At 57.1% G+C, this 23671-nt stretch overlaps 3 protein-coding genes across 16 annotated transcripts; 2 read left to right on the top strand and 1 right to left on the bottom strand.

Moving 5' to 3' along the window:
* Nucleotides 1-257: 257 nt before the first annotated feature.
* DBP (D-box binding PAR bZIP transcription factor) lies at nt 258-16596 on the top strand. Of its 4 annotated transcripts, XR_012427814.1 has the most exons (5): nt 258-767; nt 1626-2036; nt 4299-4510; nt 12065-12242; nt 16301-16596. XR_012427814.1 is itself a non-coding variant. In XM_045380916.2 (4 exons), exons 1-4 carry the CDS (start codon nt 629-631, stop codon nt 7898-7900), a joined length of 978 nt encoding a protein of 325 aa, XP_045236851.1. In that variant the 5' UTR covers nt 258-628; the 3' UTR covers nt 7901-8173. The 4 variants fall into 4 exon arrangements, 2 of the variants coding, with proteins under 2 accessions (XP_045236851.1, XP_045236850.1); XM_045380916.2 differs by lacking the exons at nt 12065-12242; nt 16301-16596 and adding an exon at nt 7685-8173; XM_045380915.2 differs by lacking the exons at nt 12065-12242; nt 16301-16596 and adding an exon at nt 7661-8173.
* On the bottom strand, nt 8330-18951 carry SPHK2 (sphingosine kinase 2). Of its 7 annotated transcripts, none has more exons than XM_005589777.4 (7): nt 18836-18951; nt 17955-18101; nt 12205-12676; nt 10834-10983; nt 10606-10700; nt 10397-10512; nt 8330-10041 (listed from the first exon to the last, which is right to left on the bottom strand). In XM_005589777.4, the coding sequence occupies exons 2-7, from the start codon at nt 17988-17990 to the stop codon at nt 8949-8951; spliced, it is 1962 nt and encodes a 653-aa protein (XP_005589834.3). In that variant the 5' UTR covers nt 17991-18101; nt 18836-18951; the 3' UTR covers nt 8330-8948. The 7 variants fall into 7 exon arrangements, with proteins under 7 accessions (XP_005589834.3, XP_005589833.3, XP_005589838.3 ...); XM_005589776.4 differs by having other exon boundaries at nt 18914-18951; XM_005589781.5 differs by lacking the exons at nt 17955-18101; nt 18836-18951 and adding an exon at nt 13501-14184.
* Nucleotides 18952-19279: 328 nt separating this feature from the next.
* Nucleotides 19280-23411, top strand: RPL18 (ribosomal protein L18). Of its 5 annotated transcripts, none has more exons than XM_045380919.3 (7): nt 19280-19317; nt 20881-20967; nt 21344-21451; nt 21943-22041; nt 22535-22658; nt 22791-22860; nt 23292-23411. In XM_045380919.3, exons 1-7 carry the CDS (start codon nt 19315-19317, stop codon nt 23365-23367), a joined length of 567 nt encoding a protein of 188 aa, XP_045236854.1. In that variant the 5' UTR covers nt 19280-19314; the 3' UTR covers nt 23368-23411. The 5 variants fall into 5 exon arrangements, with proteins under 5 accessions (XP_045236854.1, XP_045236853.1, XP_065390794.1 ...); XM_045380918.3 differs by having other exon boundaries at nt 21344-21556; XM_065534722.2 differs by having other exon boundaries at nt 19280-19508; nt 21344-21556.
* The last annotated feature ends 260 nt before the right edge of the window (nt 23412-23671 follow it).

Below are 23671 nucleotides of genomic sequence, written 5' to 3'. Positions count from 1 at the left end.
TTGGCTGTGCGTCTCAAGGGGTCGGAGACGATTGGCCTGTGTTTGCAGCCGGAGGGAGGCACGCGGCTGGGGTGCATGCCCACAGAGGCGGGCGGGGCTGGACGCGCCGGGCGGGGACCCGGAGGAGGGGCGCGCGCTGTGGCGTCGGGTGTTTTGGTTTGGATTTTTTTTCCGCGAAAGAAGTTTGCTTTGGCCACGCCTCAAGGCGGCCGCCTCCTCCTGCCCCCTCCTCCGCCCCTCCGCGCACACCTCTCGGTGCAGATTGCAAAGCGCCTTCCGTTGCGAGAGCTGCAGATTTTGCAAGAGCCAGGCTCGCCCACCTTGTAGAAGGGGCGCCTTGGGTCCCCTCTCACCCTCGGTTGCAAAGGGCCGGCCGCTTGATTTGGACACCCCCTCGCCCAGACTGCATGATCTCCCGGGACCCTTTTGAGTTGCACGTTTCTGCACCGAGGACCTCAAATTCCCGTCGCTCCTAGGATTTGCAGCGTTCTGGATACTGGAGGGTTGCAGGCTACACTCGCCCGCCCCTGGGCAGACAGTCGTCCAAACCACTGGAGTGTGCCGGTGACTGGCAGGCCAGCCCTTCGCCTCTCCATGAACCCGTGAGCCTGGGGGCAGGTGCCAGGCGATGGCGCGGCCTGTGAGCGACAGGACCCCGGCCCCTCTGCTGCTGGGCGGCCCGGTCGGGACACCCCCTGGCGGGGGAGCGCTGCTTGGGCTGCGGAGCCTTCTGCAGGGGACCAGCAAGCCCAAAGAGCCGGCCAGCTGTGAGTTCTAACCCCCATCTCACCCAGTTCGGACACCCCACCCCCTTAAGGCCTCAAATGCCGTTGGTTGGGGGGTGGGGGCCCATAGACACCTCCTGTGTGGGGGGAGTCCATCTTCCCAACCTTAATCTACTCAATTATTCGGGTGTTTAGGCCCCTAGATCCCTCAGCGCCCAGGACCCAAAAGCGGCAGCTCTGAAGCCCGTCCACCCTAAGGTCCCCAAAGTCTTCCTCCCTCGGTTCACAGGAGTGTAGGCCCCAGCCTCCTCTTCCTTTGGTCCGGGAGTCTGGACCCCTGGGGTCCCAGGGAGGGGGTGTGTCGGGTGCTCACACGGTGGTGACACGGGCTTGGGCGGGGCGTCATGGGGTCACATGGAGTCTAGGGATGAGGAATGTGCCCCAGGAATAGAGCCCCTTCCTGTCCCTTACAGATGGTGGGGGAGGGGGAAGGGGGTACAGCGCGCAGGGGATGGGGTTGGGTAATTACAGCGGAATTACAGAGCTGTCATTTTTTTCTCTCACCTGCCCAACCCTCCACCTACCCTCTCCCTGCCCCCCTATTCCTGAACTTCCGTCCCTCTTTCTCTGGGTCGCTGTCTTTCTGTGTCTCAATCCCTTCCCGGCATTCTGTCCCCATCTCTGTGAATCTGTCCACCTGTCTCTGCCACCCCCGTCTCCGTTCTTTCTGGGTCTCTCTCCCACTCTGCGTCTCCGTCCCTTCATTTCCCGTCTCTCCTCTCCGACTCCCCATCCCCTCTTTCTCTGGATCTCTGCCCTGTGCCTCTCGGACTCGGGGTCTCTTCTCCCATCTCTATCTCCACCCCCCCGCCATCCCAACCCGTCTTTCCCGGCCCGCAGGTCTCCTGAAGGAAAAGGAGCGCAAGGCGGCCCTGCCCGCAGCCACAACCCCTGGGCCAGGCCTGGAGACTGCGGGCCCGGCGGATGCCCCGGCTGGGGCGGTGGTGGGCGGCGGGTCCCCGCGGGGGCGCCCGGGGCCAGTTTCCGCCCCGGGTCTGTTGGCGCCACTGCTTTGGGAGCGCACGCTGCCGTTCGGCGATGTGGAGTACGTGGACCTGGACGCCTTCCTGCTGGAGCACGGGCTCCCGCCCAGCCCGCCGCCCCCCGGTGGCCCATCGCCGGAGCCGTCGCCCGCGCGGACGCCCGCACCCTCCCCAGGGCCGGGCTCGTGCGGCTCCGCTTCCCCCCGCTCCTCTCCTGGGCACGCCCCCGCCCGGGCTGCCCTCGGGGCCGCCAGCGGCCACCGCGCAGGTGCGGCGAAGGGGGCGGGGCGGGTCCTGACGAGGCGGGGCTTGGACTCAGGGGGCGGGGCTGTGCGACGCAGGGGGCTGGGACCGTGGGACCCGGCTGCCGCCCCGCATTTTGTGTCCAGTTGTCGAGCGGTGTCGTGGGAGGGGGCCAGATTCTGTGTCTCTTAATGGGTCAGGAACTTGGTCTTCTGGCTCCATAGGGGAGGAGAGACTTGGAACCCTAAATTCCAGGAAGCCTGCCCAATGAGATTTTGTGGGTTTTTCTGTGGGACGTGGGGACAAAGGATGTGGATACTCGTGAAGCCAGAACTGGAAGTCCGGAACACCAGAGTTATTTACTGGGCAGTGGACTGACCCCAGAATCTGGGCCCATAATCGATGGAACTGGGATAGAACTGGAGCCCCTAGGTCCTTTACAGGAGCAAAGGAGGGGCGCAGAATTCTGTTTACCCAGGACATAAGAGACTGGCAGCCCAGTTCTTGGGTCCCCCAGTGGGGCGTGCTGCAGCCCCGGGTCCCAGAGTTCTTCAGAAGGGAAGACGTTAGGGATCTTGTTTCTGGATTCTCCAACTGGGGCTAGGACCAAGCTTCCTATATTCCTAGGAGAGGCGTGGGATCCCGGAATCGTGTGTACCCCAGTGGCGCGGGGCCTGGGAAGGTCCAGGAGGCCGATGCTCCCTGGAGAGCAGGGGATTGGGATCTTTGGGGGGTGAGATGTTGGAGCTAAGTGACTGGAAGAGCAAGAGGAAAGATGTTTCCCTTTGGGCATATTGAGGTCTCCAGGGACGGACTACAGTTTGGGAATTCCTGGGCACACCTGCCCCAGGTCCGACCTCCGGGCCGAACCAGGGCCCTACCCTTCCCAGCCGCACATTCCTGCGCCACGTGAGTCTCCCCTCCCTCCTCCGCGCTTCGCGCAGGCGCCTTCACGCGCGAGGGGGCGGGGCCGGGGAACGTGAGGGCGCCGATGGCAGGGGGGCCTGGGAGGGAGGGAGGAGGAGGGAAGCAGGCGTCAGCACGTGACTCGGCCCTGAACCTGTGTCCTTAGCTGGCCCCGGCTGGCTGGTGCTTAAAGGTACAGGCGCCTCCTTTCGAACCAATCTTCTGGAATCTTAGAGCAGCTTCTCCTCTTCTCTTCCCTTACTCTTCTCAGCGAGTAGCTCTTAGACTGTAACTTGAGAGCTTTTCAGTGCAGTAGATTATTTTTCTCTGGACAATCTGGGGTCTAAGCTTAGGTGGTGGATTCGGTAAGTAGGATTCAGGCTAGACTGCATCTGAAGTTCTGAGGTTTTAGAAGCAATAGCTCCATCGCTTCTTGGCCTTTTGGCTAAGATTAAGTGTAGAAGCAATAGCCCTGATTCATGTGCTATCTAGGGCAAGTCAGTTATGACTGGGACTCAGTTTCCTTGTTTTTTTTTTTTTTTTTTTTTTTTTTTTTTTTTTTTTTTTTTTTTGGAGACGGAGTCTCGCTCTGCCGCCCAGGCTGGAGTGCAGTGGCCGGATCTCAGCTCACTGCAAGCTCCGCCTCCCGGGTTTACGCCATTCTCCTGCCTCAGCCTCCCCAGTAGCTGGGACTACAGGCGCCCGCCACCTCGCCCGGCTAGTTTTTTTTTTTTGTATTTTTTTAGTAGAGACGGGGTTTCACCATGTTAGCCAGGATGGTCTCGATCTCCCGACCTCGTGATCCGCCCGTCTCGGCCTCCCAAAGTGCTGGGATTACAGGCTTGAGCCACCGCGCCCGGCCTCAGTTTCCTTGTTTGTAAAGGTGGATATGGCTCCATGATCTCTAAGCATCTTTATGGCTTAGGGGAACTTTCATTTTTCTTGTTATTTTGGAGACGGAGTCTTGCTCTGTTGTCGAGGCTGGAGTGTGGTGGTGTGATCTCGGCTCACTGCAACCTCCACCTCCCGGGTTCAAGTAATTCTCCAGCCTCAGCCTCCCTAGTAGCTGGGCTTACAGGCACCCGCCACTGCACCTGGCCAATTTTCATACTTTTAGTGAAGATGAGGCTTTGCCATGTTGGCCATGCTGGTCTCAAACTCCTGACCTCAGGTGATTTGCCGCCTCGGCTTCCCAAAGTGCTAGGGTTATCGGCATGCGAGGGAACCTTCATATTTTATATTAGGGAGATTAGTCCCTGGCCAAATTTATGCTAGATCTTAGAAGGGCTCTCCATGTGGCTATGATACCAGAGCAAGAGGTAGCTTCTGGAAACCCCTTCCCTAAAATACACACTCAGCTGACACGTGCTGTTTCTCCAAGGCCTGACCTCTCGGGACACACCCAGCCCTGTGGACCCAGACACCGTGGAGGTACTGATGACCTTTGAACCCGACCCAGCTGATCTTGCCCTATCAAGCATTCCTGGCCATGAGACCTTTGACCCTCGAAGACACCGCTTCTCAGAGGAGGAACTTAAGCCCCAGCCAATCATGAAGAAGGCGAGGAAAATCCAGGTGCCAGAGGAGCAGAAGGTGAGCAGAGCTGGATGTGGGACATAGGCGTGGCTGGAGACATGCCCCACAGCCAGGGTGGGGCCTTTTCTCACATTCAGGCCTGGGCTTCTCACTGGGATTAGTGCTCAGCCTCTCCTGGCCTGCAGCCACGGATTAGTTCTCCTTGGCCATGGGGCACAAGGGGGCAGGAGCCTGAGGTTTATGAAGATAGTGTCAGCTGGGCGAGGGGTCTCACTCGTGTAATCCCAACACTTTGGGGGCTGAGGCAAGAGGGTCGCTTGAGCTCAGGAGTTCAAGACCAGCCTGGGCAACATGGTGAAACCCCATTTCTACAAGCTACTTGGGAGGCTGAGGTGGGAGGATTGCTTGTGCCTGGGAGGTTGAGGCTGCAGTGAGCCAAGATTGCACCACCGCACTCCAGCCTGGACTACAGAGTGAGACCTTGTCTTAAAACAAAAGACAGTGTCACTGTGGGGTGCTGACTCAGCCAGCTCTGCTAGGCCTACTTGTAGAGACTTGGAGCTTCTCCTATTACTTGGATCCAGAACCCTCAGTGGGTCAGGTCTCAGGCTCCACCAGGCACAACTGCGAAGGACAGTCTTCCTTGGCAATGGGATATCAGCCTGTGGCCTGTCTCTCCTTACTCAGCAGGCCTTTGATCTCTGATGTGGGACTTCCTTTGGAGTGATTGCCTTTGGCTAGGATGCAGATTCGGCCAGCCCCTTTAGGACTTGTTTCCTGGGCCTGGGCTTCTCACTGGTGGGAGGCTTCAGCTTCTGTTAACAGCCAGGGCCACTTTCTGATTTGGGATGATTTGAGCAGTGATTGCATCTTTGCATCCTTTTTTTTTTTTTTTTTTTTGGCCATTACTGGAGTCTTCCCTAGCAAGAGTTGCTTGGGCTTCTGTTACAAGACTTTGTCATTCCAGGCCAGGCGCGATGGCTCACGCCTTGTAATCCCAGCACTTTGGGAGGCTGAGGTGGGCAGATCACTTGAGGTCAGGAATTTGAGACCAGCCTGGCCAACATGGTGAAATCTCGCCCCTACTAAAAGTACAGACATTTTCTGGGTGCAGTGTCTCATGCTTGTAATCCCAGCACTTTGGGAGGCCGAGGCTGGTGGATCACGGGATCAGGAGACCATCCTGGCAAAGATGGTGAAACCCCGTCTCTAGGCCGGGCGCGGTGGCTCGAGCCTGTAATCCCAGCACTTTGGGAGGCCGAGACGGGTGGATCACAAGGTCAGGAGATCGAGACCATCCTGGCTAACACGGTGAAACCCCGTCTCTACTAAAAAAAAATACAAAAAAAAAAAAAAAAAAAAGAAACCCCGTCTCTACTAAAAATACAAAAATTAGCTGGGCATGGTGGCACGTGTCTGTAGCCCAGGTACTTGGAAGGCTGATGTAGGAGAATCGCTTGAACCTGGGAGACGGAGGTTGCAGTGAGCCGAGAGAGACTGTGCCACTGCACTCCAGCCTGGTGATAGAGCAAGACTCCATCTCAAAAACAAAAACAAACAGGCCAGGTGTGGTGGCTCATGCCTGTAATCCCAGCACTTTGGGAGGCCGAGGCGGGCAGATCACCAGGTCAGGAGATGGAGACTATCCTGGCTAACATGGTGAAACCCCGTCTCTACTAAAAATAAAAAAAATTAGCCAGGTATGGTGTCGGACACTTGTAATCCCAGCTACTCGGGAGGCTGAGGCAGGAGAATGGCGGAGGCGGAGCTTGCAGTGAACTGAGATTGTGCCATTGCATTCCAGCCTGGGCAACAAAGTGAGACACCATCTAAAAAAAAAAAAAAAAAAAAAAATTGGCCGGGCGCGGTGGCTCAAGCCTGTAATCCCAGCACTTTGGGAGGCCGAGACGGGCGGATCACGAGGTCAGGAGATCGAGACCATCCTGGCTAACACGGTGAAACCCCGTCTCTACTAAAAAATACAAAAATCTAGCCGGGCGAGGTGGCGGGCGCCTGTAGTCCCAGCTGCTCGGGAGGCTGAGGCAGGAGAATGGCGTAAACCCGGGAGGCGGAGCTTGCAGTGAGCTGAGATCCGGCCACTGCAGTCCAGCCTGGGCAACAGAGCAAGACTCCGTCTCAAAAAAAAAAAAAAAAAAAAAAAAAAATTAGCCAGACATGGTAGCAGGCACCTATAATCCCAGCTACTCAGGAGGCTGAGGCAGGAGAATCGCTTGAACCTAGGAGGTGGAGGTTGCAGTGAGCCAAGATCATGCCACTGCACTCCAGCCTGAGTGACAGAGCGAGACTCCATCTCAAAAAACAAGACTTTGCCATACCCTCGTGCAAGACATAGCTACTTGAAGCAGCTAGGATGGGCCTATAAGTCAAATCTACACCAGTGGTTTCTCCTGCTAGAGGGCCCTATTGCTTGGGACTGGATTTACCCTCACAAGCAGGAACTGGGCTTTAATTAAATGGTGGAGTGGAGAGCATCTCTCTGAGCCCAGTGGTCCTTAGTTACTAAGGAGGAGTCCTCCTTAGGAACCAACTTCCAGGATGGGAGGACTTCAGGTATAATCCTCTGGGGAGGTCTCAGGATAGTCCCCTTTCCTAAGGGACAGCTCTTCTCTCAGTCAGGTCCTGGTGGGGAGGAGGCTATTCTCTGGCCTCAGTTCAAGGCCAGCAGGTCAGAGACTGGCCACAGCCATTGAAACCACTTAGACCTCACTATTGTTTGCCAAGGATGGATGAGGTTGCCTTGGCAACCAGGTCAGAAGGCTCCAGCTCTGGGAGGATTTTATGGGACACCAAACCCCATCACCAGGGCACCAAGATTTCCTTAGCAACCAAGATCTGGAAAGGCGATGTGCAGGGCAGTGCTTTTCAACGGGAGAAGCCCTCAGACCATGAAGGCCTTGTTGCTAGGGAACAAGCATCCTTAGCAAGCAGGAGCTAACTGCAGGCCCTTTATCATGTGGAGAGGGCTGGGGCCCCGCTTTGCAGAATGGAGACTTAAAGTGAGTTGCTTAAGGGTGGGGGTCTATCTCGTGTCTTTACTGTTGCTAGGGGCCCAATCTCCTTAGCAACCAGGGCCCTAGAAAGGCAGACCCATGGGTATCTATCCCAGCAGAGACCTGGTATGGTTTAGGCCCCGCTGCTGTGGCTCCCTTACTCTCTCGCTGGGACCTGGGTCCCTCTGGACCTCAGTGTCCTCCCCCTTTCCTCCCCCAGGACGAGAAATATTGGAGCCGCCGGTACAAGAACAACGAGGCAGCCAAGCGGTCCCGGGACGCCCGGCGGCTCAAGGAGAACCAGATATCGGTGCGGGCGGCCTTCCTGGAGAAGGAGAACGCCCTGCTGCGGCAGGAAGTGGTGGCTGTGCGCCAGGAGCTGTCCCACTACCGCGCCGTGCTGTCTCGATACCAGGCCCAACACGGGGCCCTGTGAGGCTGCCCTACATCCCCACCTGGCGGAGCTCTCCTCCGCCTTGCTGAGACTTACGCCCTGTTCCCTCCCTGCCCTGTGGCCCACGGGCCGGCCAGCTGGGTGCCCCAGGGACGTGATAATGCAGATAAATACATTTATATTTTTAAGAAAAAGCGAACCTCCCCCCTCCCTTGCGGGGGCGGGGAGGGTCCTCTGTGTGTCCCCGGCACGTCAGGGACCCCATCCTCCCACCGCCTCCGTTAACACGATCCTGAATAAATCTTGAGAACCCCAGAGCCAGCTGTTGTGGAAGAGGAGGGCAGCTCCCTGGCATACTGGCTACAGCCCGTGGGCAGCTCCGGGCTGCCGTCCATAGAGGGCAGGCGCTGCTGGAAGTGCTGGAGTCTGAGTCCTCCCGCGGGCTGTCGGATGGAGGAAGGGCAGAAGGTCTGAGAGGAAGGAAGCGACTGCCTTTATTGCATAGACCTTTTCAATTGCTTTTTAGATTGGGGACGGAGGACGCGCATGAGACGAACAGGGGATATGAATTTCCCCGCCCCCACCCGCGGGGGGAGGAATATTAGTGCAAATCCTAGCGCCGGCCCCGGGGAACCTGCCCCTCCTGGGCTGATTGGCCAGCTAAATGGAGGCACCGGAGTGGATGGGGCGAGGCTGCGGGCCCTGAAGGGCCGAATCACTGAGGCCTACCCCAGCCAGTACATTCCAGGTCCTGTCATTGGGCGACGCGTAAAACAGGCTCCGCCCTCAGCCAGCCTGGCCGGGTAGGAGCAGGTGGCTAGCTTCAGGACTAAGCCCTGCCCCTTAAGGGCGTCCCGAGATCAGACGCCAGGCCCCGCCCTCATTGATCAGGCACTACCCTCGTGACGACGCCCACTCTCCAGCATCACGTCTGGTCCCATGAAGGCGGGCGCAATCCTGAGACGGGGCCAGGGCCCTTGCACTTGCGGGCTGCCACCACAACTCTAGCAGCCAGGCCACACCCCTAGCTCAGGCTCCGCCCCATTGGAATGTAGGCCCCGCCCCCGGCGGGTTCCAACCTTGTTGAGTTTCAGGGCTCCCGCCCTGGGCAGCCAGGAGGCCCGGTGAGCAGTGTACCGAGGCCAGGGTGCATCTGTGCCTGTAGCGGCCCATACTCCACCTGCTCCCCGTCTACCGTGAGCACGCCGCGCGGCGTGAGCGGCTCTAGGCGGAAGGCACGGGCCGCGGCGTAGCCCAGCTGCGGACAGCCCAGGCTGAACTGGCTACCATGCTCCATGGCCAGGAAAAGGCGTAGCAACGCAGCCCGCGAGATGCCGCTACGCACCCAGCACAGGTGCACCAGGCCGTCGTCGAAGCGCGCGTGCGGAGCTGCCACCAGGTCAGCGCCTAGGTGGCTGGGCGATATGGCCAATATGAGCACAAAGTCCCCCTCCAGCGTCACCCAGTCTGGGGGCAGTGGGGTGCCCAGCGGAGGCAGCAGGTGGTCAGGCAGGCCGCAGGTGGAGGCCGCTACCCGGGAATCAGGGGTGGGCGGTGGGAGCCCAGAAGATGGGGGAATTACGGGGGCCCCCTCAGTGACGGGTGAGTGTAGAGCTGTCTTGGGAGAGCCAGGAGGTGAAGACAGCAGTGGGTCCGGGGACAGTGGAGCATCCCCAGCCCCACCCCAGTCCCCAGCCAGCTCTGGGCCCCCACCGTTGAGGGACAGGATGGGCAGGGGTTCTGGTGAGCCAGGGGAGGCCAGGGCAGGTTGGGGCAGGGGCAGGGGCAGGTCAGACACAGAACGATGCAGGGGTGAGTGGGCCATGGGCGGGGCTGGGTCTGGGGTTAGGGTCAGCTCTGACTTAGCACGGGGCAGGCTATGGACAGGGGTGGGCGAGGTGGGTTCCACAGTGGCGGGGAGGTAGGAGAGGCGTCCGCGGTAGGTGTGCAGTGTGGCGAGGCCCAGCACCGTGCCCAGTGTGAAGCGGGCACTGCCCAAGGCCCTGAAGCGCTCGCTCTGGATATCCACATCTGACACGAAGCCCCAGGCCACAGACAGGAAGGAGAAACAGCGGGAGCCCGAGGCCAGCGTCACGGAGAGCAGGTCCAGTGGGTGGCCGCCACCCCGGCAGAGCAACAGTGAGCAGTTGAGCAGCAGGTCGAGGCCCAGGGCTGGCTCAAATCTTCACCGCCAGAGATGGAGAGACACACAGAAGGAGTAAATAGGGGTAGGGGAAAGAGACAGGCAGGGAAGCAGGTGGCAATGAGGCCAGGAAGGCCATGGCCCAGGCCCACCACAGCCGCAGGGCCACCTCTAGGCAATTCCTTACGGGGCCAGGTTCCCGGTCATCTCTTTCATTTGCTCCCTACAATTCACTGAGTGCCTCCCATGCCAGGCAGAGTTCTGGGCACTAGGGATACAGCTGGGAGCCAGGCAGGCTGATTTACTTGACTGTGGGTTTGCCTGAGTGAGAGATATAGGGGGCCCTATCACCCCAGGAGGGGCTCATCCCTCCCTTGGTGGTATTCTCAACCTACCCCCCGTGCTGGTTCACTGCTCCGGCCAGCGCATTGCCGGAGCCACAGGGGAGGATGCCCACAGGCATCTTCACAGCTTCCTCCCAGTCAGGGCGATCTAGGAGCCCGTTCAGCACCTGGAGGGTGGGGAGACCAGAAGCCTGGGTCCTGGTGGCAGCCTCTGCAGTGCCCCAGGGCCCAGGGTTAGGGGCAGGGTGCTCCTGCTCTACCTCATGGAGCAGCCCGTCTCCTGAGACCGTGACGATGCCATCCCACTCACTCAGGCTCAGCCCCTGGACCAGCTCCCGAGCGTGGTTCTGTCGTTCTGAAGTGGGATACCGGGCCGTTAGGAAGGCTGTCCCACCCCAGCCCCATAGCCCCAGGAGTCCCACCCACCACTTTGCTCCCTTAGGACTCAGTTGTCCCAGCCCCCAGCTCCCATTCTCACTGGCCCTTACCTGTCTGGATGAGGTTGAAGGACAGCCCAGCTTCAGAAATCATGGGAAGCACGTAGTTCTTACACCACTGCCAGGCCAAGCCCCGCCCCCCAAAGGGATTGACCAATAGGAGCAACCTGGGCGGCCGAGGTAGCAGGTCAGGGGTGATCTCTGTGGAGAGAGGTTAGGGTCTGCAGAGACCAGCGACCCAGGACCCCCACCTTGGAAACAGTCCCTTCAAACAGCCCCCTACAGAATTGGTGGAGGGCTAGCACCTGGCACCTGCTGGCTCTCATCTGGCCAGGCCTAGGTATGCAGCCCTGCCCCACCACCCAGGTGCTGAGACAAAGGCAGAGCTTAGGTGTGAAACCAAATGCCCTTTGTCCCCACTTGTGGGAGGAGGGCACGAGAGCTGTAGTTCGGAGCTGTGGTTCCCACTTTCCTCACCCCGAACACCTATCACCCAGGATCAGTTTACTTCCAGCCCTTAGGGGCCCCAGGCAGGATTAGATGCCACCTCTGAACTCCAGGGAAGCCGTAGGAGACCTCTGTTGGCACCCATCACTCTGGGTGGTGCCTGGTCCTGTCTCAGGCTGCTGCTCTCACCAGCCTGGGTGACTCATCTGTGGTCAAGACCCATGCAAAGGGGAAGAGGGCAGGAGACAGAAACATAAATCTAGCAAGAGAACAGCAGATGTAAATCACTTCTCTGTCTGCCTTTTTGTTCTGTTTTTTTGTGACAGACTTTCGCTCTTGTTGCCCAGGCTTGAGTGCAATGGTGTGATCGCGGTTCACTGTAACCTCTGCCTCCCAGATTCAAGTGATTCTCCTGCCTCAGCCTCCCAAATAGCTGAAATTACAGGTATCCGTCACCACTCCCGGCTAATTTTTGTATTTTTAGTAGAGACGGGGTTTCGCCATGTTGGCCAGGCTGGTCTCAAACTCCCGACCTCAAGTGATCCACCTGCCTCAGCCTCCCAAAGTGCTGGGATTATAGACGTGAGCCACTGCACCCGACCTCTGCCTGTGCTTTTTTTTTTTTTTTCTTTTGAGACAGAGTTTTGCTCTTGTTGCCCAAGCTGGAGTGCAATGGCACAATCTTGGCTCACTGCAACCTCTGCCTCCTGAGTTCAAGCAATTCTCCTGCCTCACCTTCCTATAGCTGGGATTACAGGTGTGTGGCATCACACCCAGCTAATTTTTGGGTGTGAGCCACCACACCCGGCCCTCTGTCTTTTTGTTCCTTCTGTAGCCCATCTCTGTGTATCACTCCTAACGGATCCAGAGAGATACATCACCCAGACACAGAAAAATAGACACAGCTGCCTATGGAGGAAATTCTGCAGAGACACCAAGGTGGCCCCAGGACAGAGCAGCTGCCCAGCGCCTCACCCCCATCCCCGGGCAGCGGCAGTCCTCGGAGCAGACAGGTGAGGGCGGTGGCCCAGCGCTGGGCCTCGGCACGGTTCTCTTCGTAGGTGGTAGCCCCATCTGTCCGGAAGGTGCGGGTGGTTCTGCGCCGGCTCCCGCGCCGGCTCCGAGGGTAGGTGTAGATGCAGAAGTAGGCTGCTGAGTCTGAGGGGCTACGGCTTCGCAGGGTGCAGCAGCCTGAGACCTCGGCCAACGGGACCAGGCCACCCCGGGGCCTGGCTTCGGGTTTGGGGCGCAGCCGCTGTATGTGCAGGGCCTGCGACGTGAGGGTGAGGGCAAAGCGTGGGCCTCGGGCTGGGTAGGAGCCAAACTCGCCATGGAGGAGCGGGGTGCTGGCAGCCAGTGGCGGTGGGGGCGGGGCCATGGTCTTAGCCCTGACCAGGGTGCTCCTAGGCCTGTGGCCCCAGCTCCTGGTCAGCTCCTGTTCCGGCCTCTGTGGAAAGGGAGGAGAGAAGGAGTAAGAGTTCAGGACCCCATGGCAGGGGCAGGGGCTGTGGACAGGAGGAGACAATGAGGGGCAGTGGCAGGTGAGACAGGAGCACCAGAGACAGACAGGCTCTGACAGGTGCGGGCAGACCTTGAGGATGCAGGGCAGAGGCCAGCTGGGCAGGAAGGCCAGCATCCTGGAGGGGGCCGGAGACCCGGGCATGCAAACATTCAATCATTTATTCCCCAGTACGTATTCAGTACCCTGTATGTGCCAATCACGGTGCTAGGCCTAGCAAACACAGCAGGAAACAAAACAGCCCCAAATCCTTGCCTTCACAGGAACAGATAAACAAGAGAAAGGATTAAAATATACAGGGGGTTGGGTGATGATAACGGGCTTTGGGGGAAAAGAAGGCACAGGAAGGGGAATGGATAGTGGGATTGGAATATGCAGAAACAGACATGCAAAGACTGAAAGACACACCCCCTCCATCCCCTGCCACCACATGGTGCGGAGGGTAATAACAGCAAAACAATCACAAATGCAATAGCGATACGGTCTGAGAGCCAGAGAAACACTGAGAGGAGACAAACAGGGTCAATGAGGTGAAACCCAGGCTGATGAAAGATACTTAAGAGAGTAAGACTTCCTCACCCCAACAAGAAAGGCAAGACAGAGTGGAAGGGAGAGCAAATAGGAGGGGTAGGAGGCAGGCATGGGGACAGCTGGAGAGAAGGGATATGACAGAGGGACTGCGGGGTCTGAGAGGAGCCACATGCAAGCACCTGCAAGGGGCAGGGGCCAAGAGCTGGTCCCTGAGCACTGACCTGGGTGCCTGGCCGCCTGCTCTCCAGGGAGCAGGTGGGAGCACGACTGAGGTCCCTTCCCCCCAGGCCCTCTCCCTGCCCTCTGCCCGGACTTTGCCTCCTCCTCTCTTCGATCACCTTTGTTCCCCACTGCCCCGCCCAGCCACCTGCCAGTTCTGCCCCTCACATTCCCCAGACCCAGAGCGCCAGGACACCCCCTCCCCGTCCCGCCTGTGGACTCACCCTTAGGAACTACATCTGCTCCCCTACCCCCAGCGGCTCCCTCGGTCTAGGATGTCTGCCTCACCCCTAAACCTGCCCTAGCCCCATTATGGGAACCTCAAATCAGGCTCAAGCATAGAGCCCTAGATGTTCTCCAGTCTTGGGCCTGGGTCTCTGTCCCTGGGTCACTGAGACCTGGACCTGGGTCTCCATCCATTGGTCCCTAATCCATAGGCCTGCGTGTCTGGCCCTGGTCCTCTGAGCCGCCATCCGCACCCTATTTCCAGAACTCAGTCCCAGGCCTGGGTTCAGTCCTGGCCCAGGTTTTTCATTTCCATCTCCCACCCCGGTGCCCCAGTCCCAGGCCTGCGTCCTCTTGGTCCCTCAGTCCCCTAGACTCCGGTCCCTGCCCCGACCCCCGCACCCTCCTCACACGCCGGGTCCTCCTCCAGGCGGCCCCGCAAGTCAGCACCAACAGTCCCCATCAGACCTAGGGGTGGGGGGGAGGGTGTGCATCCGCTCAGCCAATGGCCGTGCAGCCGGCCTGGGCCGCACCAATACGAGGGCTCAGGGGGTGGAGCCAGTCAGCTCGCGAGCTTGGCGCAGGGACTGGCCGCGGGAGAGGCCGAGAACTGGGCGGGGCCTCGCGCTTCGGGAGCCTGGCCGCCATCGTAGGTGAGGGCAGACGCGCAGTGGTGACGACGTCGCGGCCCCATAGACAGCGCCGTTGTCGCCATCTTTGTTAAGGGAAAGTGGGCCTGTCCCATCCATTGAATTCACAAAAGAAAGGGGCGTGAGGGAGGAGGTCTTTAGCTGCAAAGACAGAGACTCTAACACGCGTAACAAAGGCCCAGAGATCCAGACATAGAGCAAGGCAGAGACCCAGAGAGGCTGGATGAGGCAATAAGAGAGCTGGGAGGAGAGAGTGGGGAAAGTGAAAGATACGTTTATTTTCTAACAGTTACAGAGTCAGAGAGACCCAGAGAAAAGCAGAGATATAAACAAGAGACCACAACAGTGGAATTGAGAATGTGCAAGGTAAGGATACAAGAAAACCCTGAAAATGACAGACACGGAGACAGATGGAGACAGACACTTCTGGAATGGAAGCTGGGAAGGAGAGGCTCATTAATTCAGACTTATTTACCTCAGGCTCAAACCAGAATGGAAGCGCCATGAGATAAACATCTGCCCAGTGAATGACCCAGTCACATGGGAAGACAGAGACATAGAGAGATGGGGACAGTATTTCTAGGTCAAAGGTGAGGGAGGGAGAGAATATTGGAAGCCCAGGGGCTGGGAGGAACTGGGACAGAAAGTTAAGATGTTGCCAGACTCACCGAGGCAAAGACATGGCGAAAGTGAAAGAAAGGCAAGTATATATCAAGGGACCTAGAAACAGAATTGCATAGAGAGAAAGAGATATGCATTAGGAGACAAGGACAGAGCTCGCTAGAAAGTGACAAATGTAGGCTGTAGGCTGGGCGAGGTGGCTTACGTCTGTAATCCCAGCACTTTGGGAGGCTGAGGCGGGTGGATTGCGAGGTCAGGAGTCCCACATGGTGAAACCCCTGTCTCTTTTTTTTTTTTTTTTGAGATGTAGTCTGGCTCTGTCACCAGGTTGGAGTGCAGTGGCGCGATCTCAGCTCACTGCAACCTCCGCCTCTGTGGTTCAAGCGATTCTTCTGCCTCAGCCTCCGGAGTAGCTGTGACTACAGGCACATGCCACCACATCCGGCTAGTTTTTTATATTTTTAGCAGAGACGGGGTTTCACCATGTTAGCCAGGATGGTCTTGATCTCCTGACCTCGTGATCTGCCCGCCTCGGGCTCCCAAAGTGCTGGGATTACAGGCGTTGAGTCACCACACTGGGCTGAAACCCCCGTCTCTACTAAAAATACAAAAATTAGCCAGGTGTGGTAGCACGCGCCTGTAATCCCAGCTACTCAGGAGGCTGAGGCAGGAGAACTGCTTGAACCCAAGAGGTGGAGGTTACAGTGAGCCGAGATCGTTCTACTGCACTGCAGCCTGGGTGACAGAGCAAGACTCTGTCTCAAAAAAAAAAAAAAAAAAAAAAAAAAGATAAATATAGGAAGAAGTTTGCTTATCGTCAAATCATGTACCTAGCATCCAACCCACAGCAGCAACGGCACCAGATAGTATGTGCCAAGGAATGACACGGAGAGAAAGGGGGACAGAAACCCAGTAAGACTGAGACAGGGGGCACAGCAACTGAGCTTGGGGCCCTGGGAGAAGGAAAGGCAGAGACACGGAGCAAAGAGGCTGAGATTCAAACACAGAGCCTAAGTCACAAAGACGAGAGGACAGGGAGGAGGAAAAGGCGAAAGGACCCGGCAGCTCACACAGACTTGCTGTGTGGCTGCTGGGAAGCCCCTGAATTCTTGGCCTCAGCTGTCCTGTCTGGGACATGGGAAGAAAGCTATTCACACTGAAACAGGAATTAAAAGAAATTAAAGAATGTGTAAGCAAAAACTCAGTTGTATGTAAAAAACCCAGTTCCCCCTGAGAAAGAGAAAGAGGTCGAGTCCTGCCTGTTTTTCTGTCTGTGGCTAGTGAGCCTTATCTCTCCCTTTCCCAGGCATTGTGAAGACCCTGTTTCTCTAGCTGTGCAGCTGCAAGATCACTAGACGGGATAAACTCAAGTCGTAAAACATGTTTTTCCTTGAAATGCAAGAAATAATGTAATGTATGACTCAATTGAATAACTCTTTGTTTCTCTCTTCTCTAACATGCTTCCCCGTGCACAGATCTCCCCCAGCCCCACAGAATGCCTAAAAGCTAACCTGACTGTTTGTTCGGGGCTCAGTCTTTGTTTGGATGTTAATCTGACCGGGTCGGTGCACCTAAATAATAAATAATAAGTATCCTCCTCAACCCCTCGGTCTCTCTGATTCCTGAATTATCCCACTGCAACACCTGCCTGGAGAGAAGGTCTGAGATCACTTATAGAAGGGCTTCCGGGCTGGGCGCGGTGGCTCATGCCTGTAAGCTCAACACTTTGAGAGACTGAGGTGGGAGGATCCCTTGAGCCCAGGAGTTCAAGACCAGCCTAGGCAACAGAGACCCAGTCTCCAGAAAAAATAAAAAAATTAGCCGGGTGCAGTGACTCATGCCTGTAATCCCAGCACTTTGGGAGGCCGAGGCGGGTGTATCACCTGAGGTCAGGAGTTTGAGACCAGCCTGACCAACATAGAGAAACCTCGTCTCTAGGAAAAATACAAAAGTAGCTGGGCATGGCGGCGCATGTGTGTAATCCCAGCTACTTGGGAGGTTGAGGCAGGAGAACTGCCTGAACCCGGGAGGTGGAAGTTGCAGTGAGCCGAGATCGTGCCATTTCACTCCAGCCTGGGCAACAAGAGTGAAACTCCGCCTCAAAATAAAATAAAATAAAATAAAATAAAATAAATAAAAATTAAAAAATTAGCCAGGCATGGTGGAGGCTACTTGGGAAGGTGAGGTGGGAAGATCACTTAAGCCCAGGAGGTTGCAGCTGCAGTAGGCTGTGATTGCGCCACTGCATTCCAGCCTGGGCAAGAGTGAGACCCTATTTTTTCTCACTCTGCCGCCCAGGCTGGAGTGCAGCGCGATCTCAGCTTACTGCAACCTCTGCCTCCCGGGTTCAAACGATTCTCCTGCCTCAGCCTCCTGAGTAGCTGGGATTACAGGCGCACACCACCATGCCCGGCTAACTTTTGTATTTTTAGTAGAGACGGGGTTTCACCATGTTGGCCAGGCTGAGCTCGAACTCCTGGCCTCAGGTGATCCGCAGGCCTTGGCCTCCCAGAGTGCTGGGATTACAAGCGTGAGCTACCACGCCCGGCCTCCAATCTTTTTTTTAAAAAAAAAAAAAAGGGCCGGGCGCGGTGGCTCAAGCCTGTAATCCCAGCACTTTGGGAGGTCGAGACGGGCGGATCACGAGGTCAGGAGATCGAGACCATCCTGGCTAACACGGTGAAACCCCGTCTCTACTAAAAAATACAAAAAACTAGCCGGGCGAGGTGGCGGGCGCCTGTAGTCCCAGCTACTCGGGAGGCTGAGGCAGGAGAATGGCGTAAACCCGGGAGGCGGAGCTTGCAGTGAGCTGAGATCCGGCCATTGCACTCCAGCCCGGGCGACAGAGCGAGACTCCGTCTCAAAAAAAAAAAAAAAAAAAAAAAAAAAGAAGAAGAAGAAAAGCTTTGGATTTTGTCTTTCCACAGTATGAGGATCTTGGCTTTTAGATGGTCCCTTACCTGGTCCTGCTCCTCTGCTTCAAGGAGTCCATTCATCTGCTGGTCCTCTGCTCTGTTACATCAATGGGGCCCTGGGCCTGGGTCTTAAGCCATAGTAGGCTGGTAGGAGCAAGGAGTCAGGTCTCACTTCAGCTCTGACCTTCAGCTCTGTGGAGGAGATGTGAGTGAGGAGCAGCATTGAGAGTCGACTGCAGGAGGCCCCTCCAGGCTCAGTGTGCCAAGAGACAGGGGGCCTCCCTGCGGGGGGTGCCGGGGAAGAGTAGGTAAGTCATTTTAATCACTGCCCCAGCCAGTCCATCTGGTTGCACACAATATGTATGCTATAATAGGAGTGAAGGCTAATTTTTATTGAGCACTTATTATGTGCAAAACACTGACCTCAGCAGTTTTATTAACTTTCATAATCCTGGAAAACCTCCTGTGTGCCAGGCCTGTTGTCATCCCCTTTTTGTCCATAAGGAGAGCAAGGCCCAGAGAAGTTAAGTGATTTTCCCAAGATCACAGAAAGGTTAAGTGACTTGCCCAAGGTCACCCCATTAGTACCTAGCAGAGCCAGGATTTGAATTTGATTACAGCCTTGCAAGGCCCCATCTCACCATCTTTCTTTGCCTCTACTTCTCCCTGGGTCTCCTTCCTACCCTTTGGGCCTCCATTCCCCCCACCCCCAAGCCACGGGGCCTCCCACTTTCTAGGTCTCTTTCTAGGTCAGCAAAGGGCCATGTGGGGGCCGGGGGAGAAGGAGAAGCGGAACTCAAAGGATGGGAATACAGGATGCTATAGATTGAGGTGCAGCAAGATCATCTCGGGTTAGACCTTAAGTAGGACTTCCCAAGCAGCGGCTGCGCCTACGAAGTGTAGCGCGAGATAAGGGAGAAGTGAACCTGATAAGGAAACGCCCGAAGCGTGGGGTCAGAGGTTTCCAGATGCCCCGACTAGCCCTGCCAGCCCCGCCTCCTCACCTCCAACACTCGGCCCGCCGGGTCCTCCGCGAGCCACTGAGAGGCCGTCGGCGTCGGGCCAGAGCGTCACAGCGCGACGCGTCGTGCTAGCTCCACACATCTCGCTCCTAGATCCCTTTCTTCCGGAAAACTATCGAGAACACGGCCCGGGTAGGGCCAGAGAGGCCCCCGACGTGCTGGCCCTTCCCTCTTGGACGTTGCGCTTGTTCCTCTGCTCTATGCTCTCTGAGGTTGTCGCCTGACTAGTCAGTCGTCCAACTCACCACAGAGAAGTCCGGATCGTGGTAGAGCGCCGCGTCGCACCCATGTGACGTCACGGCGGCGCCACTCGCTGGAGGCTTTCCCCGCCCACCCCGGTACTGTTCTCTCTTTCCGGACCTGGCCGAGCAGGAGGCGCCATCATGGTGAGCCCGCTTTGCGGCGTTCGGGGCTGGGCAATCCGCTGCCATCCGCTGTAGTCGCGGCCTAGGGGCACGCTGGAGGGCGGCAGGGGGTCTGCGGCTGCCTGGAGGGGGCAACTCCCGATACTGGGGGCGTACTCTGGGGGCCAGGAGAGCAGGGATGGGTCAGAGTCATAGCCGACCGCCCCCATTGAGTAGGTGACCAAGTTGAGGTGCTCGGAGGCTGATATGACTGGGTTTACAAAGCTAGGAAGTGGCGGAGCCAGGATTCCGACGCAGGTGGCTGGCTGGACCCGCAGCCGCTCGTAGTTACTTGGCTTTGCTGCTTCTATCCGGACCTGTCACTTTGTAGTACGAAAAGTCGGGTGGGAGGATCAATTTGGGGACCAGGGAGGCCTCTGAGTCTCAGGTCCCTTCCCACCTTGTGATGGTTTTTGAGCCTTTGCCCCAGTGTGACTGTTCGTTATGTACACAATAATCCCATCTGACAAGTTTGTGAATTTGGGAATAATAAACTCACAGGAAATTCTCACCACGGGGTCTTGCACACAGTGCTGAGTAAGTGGAACTATTAAAACTTAAGTAGTTCTCAATGATGGCGAACAAAGTCTGAAAAAACTTCAGTTACTCAGAAAGGCAGCAGGGAGGTAAGAGCTTTTCGAGGTGGCTCAAACCTGTTATCCTAGCCTTTAGGGAGGCCGAGGCTGGAGGATTCCTTGCCCAGGAGATCAAGACCAGCCTGGCCAATATAGTGAGACCCTGTTTCCACTTCAAAAACAATTTCTTAAAAAGACAGTACTTGGTAAGGGTTGTTGGATTGACTGATGTTGTAGGAGAGGTGATTCTGGTAGTATTGCTCGGTTCTGAATAAGGATTCGTTTCCATCATTACTGCCATTGGTTCGATATTTTTGGTTATCCTGCAGGTGTGGGAGCCAGTTTTGAGAACTTAACATTGTTGCAAAATACAAGTTGTAAAGAATTAACCTTTTTATATAAAGTTGACATGGCTGCTGTGTTACGCTGTTTTGTTTTCGGGGTTCTGTGTGCCATGGGCTGAAGGCATTGTAAGTAGCCCCTTTTTACAGAGGGGTCGGTGGCAGCCCAGAGGTCTCTTTGTGGTAGGCCTGGGATTTGAGCTGGTGTGTTCAGAGCTGGACCTGGGGCCCAGCTCTCAGTTTCAGAAATAAGTAATAATTGGCCATGGGCCGGGCGAGGTGGCTCAAGCCTGTAATCCCAGCACTTTGGGAGGCCGAGACGGGCGGATCACGAGGTCAGGAGATCGAGACCATCCTGGCTAACACAGTGAAACCCCGTCTCTACTAAAAATACAAAAAAAAAACTTAGTCGGGCGAGGTGGCGGGCGCCTGTAGTCCCAGCTACTCGGGAGGCTGAGGCAGGAGAATGGCGTGAACCCGGGAGGCGGAGCTTGCAGTGAGCTGAGATCCGGCCACTGCACTCCAGCCTGGGTGACAGAGCGAGACTCCGTCTCAAAAAAAAAAATAATAATAATAATTGGCCATGGTTGGGGGTAATTGGGTCCATGGTTGCCTCTTCACCCCCGCAGGGAGTTGACATCCGCCACAACAAGGACCGAAAGGTTCGGCGCAAGGAGCCCAAGAGCCAGGATATCTACCTGAGGCTGTTGGTCAAGGTGAGGCTGGGCCCTGAGAGGTCTTTGGGGAGGGTCACCCCAGGTCTGTGACTTGCAGATCCTCCATTCTAGTGCTGGCACCAGGCTCCTCCCTGGGGCCTGCAGGGCAGGCTTGCGTCTCTGGTTCTGTCCCAGGGCCTCCTGCATTTGTGTTTTCAGCCTCTAGGCTGTGTACAGCTTGGCTTGGGAGTGGAGCTGGGATTTTCTAGGTCCTTGGCCAGGAAGGACCTGGGCCAGCTTTCTCCCTCTAGGTTGCTGGGTTGGGGGAAAGGGATAAAGATTCTTCTAGTCCAAATCGTCATGTGTTTGCCCCTTCACTGGAAGGCTGCAGGGGAGCCAGCTGTCCCAGCTTCTCACTCTCTTCCCGTCCCTCCAGTTGTACAGGTTTCTGGCCAGAAGAACCAATTCCACATTCAACCAGGTTGTGCTGAAGAGGTTGTTTATGAGTCGCACCAACCGGCCTCCTCTGTCCCTTTCTCGGATGGTGAGTGGCTGGCCAGAGAGCACGGTGGACCTGGGAGCCACTGGGTCTTGTCTGTCTGGAAAGGAGGGAGGACTTCGAGCTCTGGGAGCAACCGGGGCATCACGGGTTTGTCTCAGCCAGCCACGAGCGGAGAGCTTGGACTGTTGGTTGGAACTGAGTGTTCATGGGCAGCGGGCGAGGCTCCTGGGCCGCTTCTCCTTATTGTGAGGTGGAGGTGTCCTGATGGCTTCAGGAGATTCCCCCAAGGCCCCAAGTCATAACTGAGTTTTATGTCAAAGGCCCTGCTGAGGGAGGCCCTGTTGGACAGTCTGCATTGTTTTTATCTAGAGCTTTCCCCAGCGGGACCTGAGGGAGGCCTGTGGGGTTTAAGGGGTGTGGTGTGAGTCGGGGGTCCCGTTAGAGGGGACGGCTGCCCTGGTCTGGGGATGCCTGAAACGGAGCTGGATGTAAACACCAAAAGGACTTACGACGTGCATCCTCCCCACCCCAAGATCCGGAAGATGAAGCTTCCTGGCCGGGAAAACAAAACGGCCGTGGTTGTGGGGACCATAACGGACGACGTGCGGGTTCAGGAGGTGCCCAAACTGAAGGTGAGTGGCGGGGGCGGGCACACCCATCAGACCCATGCCGTGCTGTGCTCGTCCTTCCTCAGTCTTGCCCCCTCTGCTGAGGCAAGCATCCTGCCTGTCCGAGTGGCTTTGAGGGTTGGAGTGGGTTGTCTCGGGTTATTGATGGTGGGGTCCCCTGGGCAGGCTTCTTCTGGGGTAGGTTGTAAACTGTTAGTGCTGGCCCCTAGAGCCAGACAGCCTGGGCTCAAGTCTAGACTCCTTTGTCACCTCTGAACAGGTCTTTTTTTGGCCCAGCTTCCTTGCTATTATTTCTAGCGTAACACTAGGGATGCGCTGTTAAAAGTTCTTGGAGATAAAGTGTTGAGAACAGCTGCTCTCAGCCCGGGGTGCTCCAGGTAATAAATGATGGTGTTGGTTTCCAGGGCTCTGCTGCGCCGAGGCAGTGGAGGGTGAGTCCCTGCAGCCCCTGGGTGACCACATGGGTCTGACCCGCCAGCCTTGTTCTCTCCACCAGGTGTGTGCACTGCGCGTAACCAGCCGGGCCCGCAGCCGCATCCTCAGGGCAGGGGGCAAGATCCTCACTTTCGACCAGCTGGCCCTGGACTCCCCCAAGGGCTGCGGCACTGTTCTGCTCTCCGGTGAGTGATGCCTAGTCGACGGGGTTGGAGTGAGCTGTGTGGCTACTGGCAGCCTTCACTCTCCTGGATCTGGGAGGCCAAAAGCTGGGCGCCAGATCCCTGTCTCAGCTGGTTCTCCTTCCCCTTCCCTAGGTCCTCGCAAGGGCCGAGAGGTGTACCGGCATTTCGGCAAGGCCCCAGGAACCCCGCACAGCCACACCAAGTGAGTATCAGGCCCCCAGCTCTGCCCTCTACCCAGACTCAACCTGCAGAGCCGGGCCTGGCCACACTTGGGCTGCTTCTCCTGTCCCTGGTATCAGCCAGCCCCAGGCCTTCTGCAACTCTCAGCTGCCTCATCTCGCCTGCTTTTCCCTTCAACACTTTGCTTGGAGCTCTGTTTTCCAGGGCCTGAGCTGGCATCTCCTGGGGAGCATGAGGTTCACTGGCCTCTGCTGCCCGGGCTGGGGCCCTGCAGGTGGTGGGACAGGTGCTTCCGTAGCCCCTCCTGGCTCCTTGGCTTCCCACTCTGCCAAGCTTTTCCAGCAGCCACTGACTCTCCTGGGGCTGAATGTGACATGCGTGTGGGGTTCCTGTGCCACTCCATGATGGCTTCCTGTAAGAGGGCCCCCCTCTCACTCTCTTCTCTCCCCACAGACCCTACGTCCGCTCCAAGGGCCGGAAGTTCGAGCGTGCCAGAGGCCGACGGGCCAGTCGAGGCTACAAAAACTAACCTTGGATCCTACCCTCTTATTAAAAAGATTTTGAATGCTGACAGTCCTGTGTGTGTGTTATTGGGGGACGGGTTGGGGGGTTGGCGCCTGCAGGTGAGAATGCATTTGGTTTGGGGACAGGGACGCCATGCCAGCGAAGACCAGCCCTCCTCCTGCCCCCACTGCCCCGGAAGCTCCCTGCCCCCTAGGGTCTGAGCCCTGCCTCCTTCCCAACAGCCAGGTGGCAGGTGTTCCCACACCTGCTTCCTTGGGTCAGCCACGCCCGCCCCTCTTAAAGGATCCTGTGCCCCTCCCTGGCGCTGG

The sequence above is a fragment of the Macaca fascicularis genome, chromosome 19, assembly GCF_037993035.2.
Source record: "Macaca fascicularis isolate 582-1 chromosome 19, T2T-MFA8v1.1".
In the NCBI taxonomy this organism is placed as follows: Eukaryota; Metazoa; Chordata; class Mammalia; order Primates; family Cercopithecidae; genus Macaca; species Macaca fascicularis.
This window is presented reverse-complemented; position numbering and strand designations above follow the sequence as displayed.

Bases quoted from the DNA above. Each gene is read 5' to 3' on its own strand.
- DBP (XM_045380915.2), top strand. From the start codon at position 629: ATGGCGCGGCCTGTGAGCGACAGGACCCCGGCCCCTCTGCTGCTGGGC. The intron at 768-1,625 runs GTGAGTTCTAAC...CCCGGCCCGCAG, and splicing joins GCCCAAAGAGCCGGCCAGCT to GTCTCCTGAAGGAAAAGGAG. The intron at 4,511-7,660 runs GTGAGCAGAGCT...TCTGGACCTCAG, and splicing joins AGGTGCCAGAGGAGCAGAAG to TGTCCTCCCCCTTTCCTCCC.
- SPHK2 (XM_065534718.2), bottom strand. From the start codon at position 12,892: ATGCCCGGGTCTCCGGCCCCCTCCAGGATGCTGGCCTTCCTGCCCAGC. The intron at 10,984-12,204 runs GTGAGGCGCTGG...CTCTCTCCACAG, and splicing joins GCCGCTGCCCGGGGATGGGG to AGATCACCCCTGACCTGCTA. The intron at 10,701-10,833 runs GTAAGGGCCAGT...ATCCCACTTCAG, and splicing joins CTTCAACCTCATCCAGACAG to AACGACAGAACCACGCTCGG.
- RPL18 (XM_045380918.3), top strand. The intron at 21,557-21,942 runs GTTTGTCTCAGC...CCCCACCCCAAG, and splicing joins GAGCAACCGGGGCATCACGG to ATCCGGAAGATGAAGCTTCC. The intron at 22,042-22,534 runs GTGAGTGGCGGG...TCTCTCCACCAG, and splicing joins AGGAGGTGCCCAAACTGAAG to GTGTGTGCACTGCGCGTAAC.